General features: G+C 55.0%; 1 protein-coding gene across 1 annotated transcript in view; it reads right to left on the minus strand.

The window, feature by feature from the left end:
* The window catches only part of LOC104548049 (vasoactive intestinal polypeptide receptor 1-like), a 9,559-nt gene extending 3,298 nt beyond the window's left edge, over nt 1–6,261 (minus strand). Inside the window, exons 1-5 of the mRNA XM_010193960.1 lie at nt 6,190–6,261; nt 4,280–4,397; nt 1,389–1,496; nt 402–511; nt 86–183 (exon numbers count right to left, since the gene is read on the minus strand). Coding sequence (XP_010192262.1) covers nt 86–183; nt 402–511; nt 1,389–1,496; nt 4,280–4,397; nt 6,190–6,261 — 506 coding nt within the window. The remainder of the gene's footprint in view (nt 1–85; nt 184–401; nt 512–1,388; nt 1,497–4,279; nt 4,398–6,189) is intronic.
* Nucleotides 6,262–8,132: the final 1,871 nt, after the last annotated feature.

Genomic DNA, 8,132 nt, shown 5'->3' on the forward strand with positions numbered 1-8,132 from the left:
CCTGGTTATCCATGTTGGCAGGGATGGAGATGGCTGCTTGGGGAAGGGAGAGCCTGAGAGCAGCCACCTCCTGCTGCAGCCCTACCTGAAGCAGGAGAAGATGCCGATGGCCAGGAACAGGGCTGCCAGGGAGGTGGAGTAGCCGCAGGTGTAAAGCACCTTCATGGTGACAAAATAGCCTTTCTGGAAGGGAAAGCACCAGTGGAGAGAGGCAGCACGGGCTGGGAGGTGCTGGTTTGCGAGGGGCAGAGTGATGTCCCCATCCCAGTCAAGCTCAGACCCCCAGTAACAAGGGTGAGGCAAACCAGAGCTCACTGAGAACATCCTCGTGTTTCATGGGTCAATGTGGGGTGGGGTGGTGGTCAGGAGGGTGTCCCACAGCCCCTGGGGACCCCCAATACCTTGGTCTCGGTGTCATTGTTGGGGCCAATGGCCTCCAGCTCACAGGCGTTGTAGTAGGGGGGGCTGGGGATGCTCCATCCCGACGCGGTGCAGTTCCTCCAGATCAGCGCTGCGGCGACAAGAAGGGACCTCACCAGAGCCACCAGCATCGCCTCTGCACCAGCACCCCCAGAACTGCCCAGCCTGGGGACAGCACCCTGCATCCCAGCAATGGGGGCAGCGTGGTACCTGAATGGCCTGGCTGCCCCATGCCACCCATCCAGACCACATCTCTGCCCTCCGGTGCTGTGCCTAGGACATCTCAAGGCAGGATGTGAAAGCAAGCATGTATCCCCATGCCGGGAGGGCATTAAGCCTAAAAGGAGACTCTTCTAACCTGTGAGGGCTTTATCAAGCTTCTCCTGAGCTGTTTCTGCCCTGAAGAAAGCATTTACCAACCCTCCATTGCCTTTTCAATTACACCCAGCTGATGAGGATGCCTTGGGGGCCCGTTGGGTGCTCCCCTTCACACTCTCACCTCCATGATGAATGGAGGCAGTAGCACCCCCAGCAGCGGTAAATGATCTTGAAATAAACTGATGATTATTATTCATACCATGATCTTATGCTGGGTTTTTCCCCTGTGTGACTGGAGGTGGTACCCAGCAGGTCAGGAGCATTAGGCTGATGGAAAGGAGGGCACGAAGCAGCTAGGGGACTGTCCTGGTGTCACCCAGTTGGAGGATGAGGTCCCCAAGTGCTCTGCCCACAGGGGAAGGCATCCTCCTGCTTGGTACTGGGTGACAAAAGGGCTTGGGGACCTCCCCGGTGTGGCAGTACCCTGTATGTCTGCTTTTGCCCGTCCTCTGCTTGGGTTGTGATATGTGCCAAGCTTTTGGATGGCACAGGAGCTGCAGGGGCAGAGGGGAAGGGCTGGGGTGGCAGGAGGACCCCCGGCAGGCAGGGGTGGTCTCAGGGATGGGTGGTTTGGGGTGGATTCACAGCACCTTTGGACTTCTTGAAGATGTGGAGGACATCGGGACAGGCAACGGCTCGGGACTGGCCGACGGGCAGGGCCGACCAGCAGCTCACTCCATCCCACTCGGTCAAACAGCCTGGGGGGGGGACAGGACAGTCAGTGCCACCGGGAAGGGACGTGTCGGGGACACACACGCAGCCCCCCGGTCCCCGGGCTGTAACGGGAGAGCAGAGGCCGTCACCCGATCTACGGGCCATGCCGTACCTCCTCAGGAATTAGGAGCATCCCAGCTCCAGTTCTGGGAACGACCTCCCCCCGGCGCTGAGCTCTCCTTTTAGTCCTGTGGCAAGATGGGACTTGGTATTTCCTGGGGCCACAGTGGACCCAGAGCTCCCGTGGGGAGCCCCCAGGGGATGGGGGTGCGGGAAGAGCTGGGACTTTCCTGGTGGCATTACAATAATGTGGGTTTATGTTGGGTTTTGGCACCCAGCAGGCGTGGTGGCTCAGCTCAGGACCTTTCTCTAGCCCAAAAGCACAGCAAGACTTGCTGGAGAGCAATTAGCTTAAGGAGGTTTTGCTTCTCTCTTTAAGTTTGTCTTTGAATGAGTCTCTAATTGCCTCAGAAATGAGCATGGCCGAGCAGACACGGAGCCTTGAAGTGCTGCAACACATCAGGACGAGCCATAGACATCGCACCTCCAGGCCAGCTCCCCTCCTTGCACATCTGCATTATTAACCTTGTTGATATACGTTATTAACCTGGAGCCACATCTATTCCCAGCCCGGGGATGTGGACTCATGCAAGCCTAATTAGTTTGCTCTGATTTCAGCAGTGGTCTGTAGGTATCTGGCCGGGCGTGGAGGGGTTTGCAGGGCTGGCATTGTCAAGCCAAGTTGTGTCTTAATTTTTGCTCTGGACCGAGCACAGGTATTGGGACCGGTTGCTTCGTTCCTTGGGGTCTGAGCAAAATACCTGGCTGTGCTTGCATGGCAGAACCGTCCTGCTGTATAAATAAATAACTACATCTCCTAGTGCATGGACAAGCACAGTGGGTGCTGTGGGACCACCTGGAGGAGCAGCCCATGGTATGGGGATGGAGCCGGGATTCACAGACATCTGCAGTGCAGTCCCCAGGAATAAAGTGACCCCTCCATTGGGATGGGGACAAAAGGTTTAAATCCCCCTTCCCACTCTGTTTCTCCTCTCCTGAGCTGCTGCAGCATTTGGAAAAATAAAACATATTTCTTAGAGCCGTGCAAAATTGGAACAACTCTCCCACAGACAAGAGGTGATGGAGGCAACTTTTGAGGGGGATAGGGTGAAGAAACACCAGCAAAGGACCTGGCAATGTCTCATTGCCCACCTCACGGGCAGGGACTGTGTCTTCAGTGTCCCCGTGCCGTTAGTCCCCAGGAGCCACCACATCCTTGCTGGCCCTGTCCCCGGGCTCCCAGCCAGTGTAGCCTGAGGTGTTTGGTTTGGATTGACCCAAAGCAACCGGCTTCATTCCAGTTTTCCCAGCTGAAACATCCCTGAGAACGTTATCCTCATGATGTTGTGGCCAAAAAGAGCATTTTTTCCCCTCAAAACGCAGTTTGCTGGGAAGCTCCTGCTCAGCAGCTCTACTGGTCAATTATACACAGACCTGCCATGGTCCTCTCTGTTTCTCACTGCCCTAACTGATATCTGGAGACCTCTAATTGGTATCTAGAGAACTCTAATCGGTATCTAGAAACCTCTCCAAGATCATTTGAGCCACACCAGCAGGTTATTCCTTCCCAACTCTTTCAGAGCAGTAAATGCTGCGAGCACCGGAGCAGACTTGGAAGGGAAAGCATTGCAATGGTTTTAAGGTTTTAAGGCCCCAGGAGGGTTTCCCAGGAGGATGCTGCACCCTCAGGTCCCTGTCCTGCTCCTTCACGCCAAGTTGCCACCACGTCCAGGGCATCCTCACTCCATGCCGTGCTCTCAGCAGCATCCTCCCCACTCCACACAAGCAGACAAGGATAAATTCAGTTCAGGTGGGCAGCGGAGGCGGGAGTCAAGTAAGAAGCATGGGATTAAATACCGATTTTAATTATGCATTCATGCTTCTTGGTTATTTTCCTGCAATGAGATTCCTTCCCCCTGGCTGGCACGATCTGGGCTGCAGGATGGACCTTTTCCAATCAACTTGGCTTTTCTCTGCTAAGCTGGATGATGTGTTATATCTCGGCACAGTTACTTAAGCAATTACGGACCTTAACATGCAATTATTGAGATGCTCCATTTTTACATCTGTATTAGATGAATGACGCATTTCTTACTCGCTAGGTGATAATTTTTACCCGGAATTTGAGCCAAGCTGCTTTTGGATGGAAAATGAAATGCATTTAAAAAAGAAATGGACAAAAGCAGCACTTCGAAACTGTTTTTCAATTAGTTAATTGGTTTACAAGTCTCGGATACATAAAAATGAAGTTGCTCAAAACATGTTTAGCATTAAAACTAACTGGATTAGGAAGGCAAGAAGGCATGAAGTGGTGATACACACCGTGTGATGCTCGTGCTGATGGCCAGGGCTCCGCATCGCCTGTGCCCATGGTCCTGCCTGGCCCCAGAGCATCGGTGCAGGGAGGACGGGAACAGGGCAGGAGGCTCTGCCTGGGGCATGGACCACACCATCACTGCCACAGGTCTTAAATCTGGGAGGACTCAGCCCCTGCGGTTGCTTGCATCCCTCATCCCCCCATGTCAAACCGCTCTCTCCCAGCAGTGGCATTTTTCGTGTCTCTCTAGGGATGCTGCTCTTCACTGCCCTGAAAATACCTGCTTTTCTGCATCCTCTGAATGCAGAACCATGAACCGTCCCCCACAGGGACCCTCAGTGAATCCCCCTGCTCCTCAAGGGAACTGAGCCCCGCTCAGCTCGCACTCACCCTCATGAGGTCCAGGGGTGGCTGGCATTTGGCTTTCCCTCCTGATGATCTCCAGGCATTCGGCTTCTTGCTCTTGGAAATAGAGGACAATGGAGCAGTCGGGATGTGTCGCTTGCACCTTGGGAAGGGGGAAAGGGCAAACAGAGGATGCCCGGCATTAAAAGCCCCGAGCAGGCAGGGTACCAGCCAATATTCACTATTTCTGCTGCAGCCAGCCCCAGGAGAGCCTGTCTACGTAACCGTGCTTTTGAGCCCTGACATTTCCTTAGCTTTCTACTGCTTGCCTTGTAAACACCATAAAGAACCGCCGCAATTATTCCTAATTCCCTCCGAAAGCGTGCGATGCTTAAGGGCACCGCTCCGCCAAGACGCAGGCTCCATACAGAGGAGCTGAGCTTAAAGACGGAGGGGCCGACCCCATCAGCAGAGCAGAGGCGAGCACGTCCAAAGCCTGAGCAAGCAAGCCATGTAACTAAAAACTTAAAAAACCCACCCATTCGGGCATGTCTACTCCTCCCCCTGCCGGCTGGGTTTTGCTCACACGGGTTTTGCTCACGTTCAGCCTGGTGTTTTAATCAGAGGCATCAGCAACGGCCATCAGAGTTGACCCTTGTCCTGTTCCCCGGCTTTCCAGGGAGGTGCTGTGAAATGGGCACTGGAGCAGGCAATGTGCGGTGCTCCCTTCAGAGCATCCTTCAGGACAGGCAGCTCCTTGCTGTGCCTCAGTTTCCCCATCTGGCAAGGAGCCTGATGCCATTGCTCTCCTTATAAAGCCCTCAAAGCCTTTGGTCCTCCCCTAGTCCTGTGTGCTTTCTCTGCTCTTTCCCCTTTTCCTTTCTTCTTTCTCCTTTTCCTCTCCTTTTCCTTCCCTTTTCCCTTTTCCCTTTTCCCTTTTCCCTTTTCCCTTTTCCCTTTTCCTTTCCCTTTTCACTTTCCCTTTCTTTTTCACTTTCCCTTTCTTTTTCACTTTCTCTTTCTTTTTCTGTTCTTTTTCCCCCTCCCATTTCTCCCTTCCCTTTATCCTCTTTTCTTTTCCTTTCCATTACCCAAAGCCCCCATGTTGGCTGAAGAACTTGCAGAGCGAAGCAGTGCCAGGAGAAATCCCGAAGGCTTTGCAGAGAAATGCTGACCCTAAACCCTCTCCCATCGGACCCCCCCACTCCTGGCACTCGCCACCAAAGCAATCCCACAAGCTCAGGTTGGGTTTGCTGGCGTGGCTGTCAGCCTCTCTGCTCATTGCTCCAGCAGCACAACCTCACTGTGTTCCCCCATTTCATTGAGAGCTCAGCTCCAGCCATCCCCATGGTTTTGCCCAGGGATGGGGACCACCCCATGCATGGTCCTTGCCCCCCACAGCAGCCTTTGGGGTCTGGGGCTCCTTTGAGGCATGGAGGATGGAAGAGACCTCCAGGATCATCAAGTCCAACGTCAACCCAACACCATCACCATCACCAAATGATGTGAGCAAAGCCCCTTCCTGCAGGACCAGGACCCACGTGAGGATGGAGGGGACCATCCCTGGGGCAGGGCAGAGCAGAGTTCATCCTCCCTGGGGATGCTCTGGAGCTGAACGCCACGGGAGCATTGCTGGCTGTCCCATCCGGACCCTGCGCAGTGTCCCCAGCCCTGCGGAGTGCAGTGGGGTCCCGGCATCGCCCACCTCCCTCCCTGTGCTGCATTTCAGCACATCCTCCCCAGGAACTGCTGTGAAAGCACCTGAGCTCGCAGGATTGCGGCTTGGCGTCCCCTGCCAGACAACTGGGATGGGGTCAGACAGCAGAAGGGATAGGGACAGGAATGGGGACATGCTGGGGGAGACCTGACCCCTGACCAGGACTGCAGCAGGGAACTGTCACGCTCATTGCCCACCCTCTCCTCACTGCGGTCCCATCCTCCCCAGGGACACTTACCTGAAGTGTGCGGAGCGCGAGCACCAGGAGCAGCAGTGTGCGGGTTCTGGAGGGCTGCCATGGGCCCCCCATGGTGGGAGCCAGCCCTGTGCTGTTCTGTCCATGGGTGCCCCCCAGTCTCAGAGGGGTTGGGGACAGCCCAGCGTGGCCCTGCAGGTGGGAGGCCACATCAGAACCCCAGCTCCAAGGGGCGACCCAGCACCTTGCTCCCCCTAACCCCGCTTCACTGCTCCTTCCCAGCCCTGTCCTGCTCCCGGCTCCCTCTGGGACCCCCTTGCATGGTGACTGCTCAGTCCCACTCAAATGACCCTGACCCCATCCCTGCGCCCCCTCAAGCCTGGCTGTCCCCTGCTGTCTCCCCATCCCTGCCCAGCACCGCCGGGCTCCGTCTCCCTGCCAGACTGAATGTCACAGCTCCTGGATCTGGTAATCTGGCAGGCTCCACCCTCCGCTCCCCCTCCCCACGCAGAGGGCTGGATGTTTCGAGGAGCATGGGGGGGGACACCCCAGCCTGGCACTGCCCAGCCTGGCCACTGCCGGGCTCCAGCACCACTTTATCTGCCCCTGTCAGGGACCTGGGACTCCCCAGCTGGGCTCAGGGGGATGTGATGGAGAGGTACGGAGTCCTCTTGCCTGCTCCTTGGAAAACATCTGGCTGAAGGCTTTGGGAAGTGGGGGTGCAGCCAGGATGGGGTGCAGGAGGCACAGCGAGGGTTGCTGCATTCTCCACACAGTCCCTGGGGCTAGGGGAAGGTAAAGAACCCAAAGGAGATGTTGCAATGCTGGGACTGCACACGTACACATGTGCAAACATGCCCTGACACGTGTGTTACACACCCGGACATGTGTGTGCACATGAGGTGGGGGCAGTGATGCTCCTTCTGCCCCAAATGAGGGTTTTGGACTTGGCCAAACTGGTGATTTTGGTGCTACCAGGGTGCTGTGTGCCATAACCTTGGTGTCAAACCAGAGCAGAGCAGATGAGGGGCTGGTGGACCCCAGGAACAGGAGCAACCCATGAAGGACACCCACCTCCCCGAGCACAAAACACCCACCACAACATCGCTGCCATCCCTGGGCAGGGCTGGGGCTGCCCCTGGGGCCAACTATAGACCCCCAGACCCTCATCTGGGGTCTTCTCTTTATATATATATAAAATCATAGAATCATTTGGTTGGAAAAGACCTTTAAGATTATCAACTCCATATATATGTATATATATAATTCCCCATGCTAGGAAGCCCCAGCCCCTTTAGCAAGGGGAATTCAGGCCCAGACTTCACTGTTTTAATGCTTTTTGTGATGAAGCAAAGACAGCAGGAGTGGCGAAGGAAGGAGGAGCACAGGAAGCATGGAGAAGGTGGCCGTGATAATCTCCTGGGATTAAAGATCCAGCCTTGCACCCCTGGAGGACCCAAAATCCTCCTCACCGCAAGCACTCGGGTGAGGGCGATTGTGAAAGCAGGGACTGAAAACGGCCCCAAGGGCCCTTGCTGAAGGGTGCTGGGGCTGGAGGCTGCACTTTGCACTGGGACAGGAGGAGGGTGAACCGTTTACGTTGCTAATTTTAGGAATCCTACGTCATTACAGTTCTTAACGAGGCAGCAGATCACGTTAGCGGCTCCCTCCACAATTCTCCTAATGAGCCACAAAGCCAAGGAACGAGCCGCTGCTGTTGCTTTGCCATTCAAAGACCTCGATAAGAATTGTTATGCAAATCAAATACGTCTTTTAAAAATAAAAAAGCGAATAAAATAGTTCGGTTTTTACTATTTAAAAGCACTTGTTTGGCATTATTAGAAGTGACCGCCGCTGCTGTCGGAGGTGCAGGGCGGCCCAGGCTGAGCCCACGGTTGTGTTGACACAAAAAGCCGCTGAGACCTGGCCAGACTCATTACCGCCCTGTAGTTTCCACTGCAATGCAAACACCCAATATTAATCAT

Source organism: Mesitornis unicolor, unplaced genomic scaffold (genome assembly GCF_000695765.1).
Source record: "Mesitornis unicolor isolate BGI_N332 unplaced genomic scaffold, ASM69576v1 scaffold20821, whole genome shotgun sequence".
In the NCBI taxonomy this organism is placed as follows: Eukaryota; Metazoa; Chordata; class Aves; order Mesitornithiformes; family Mesitornithidae; genus Mesitornis; species Mesitornis unicolor.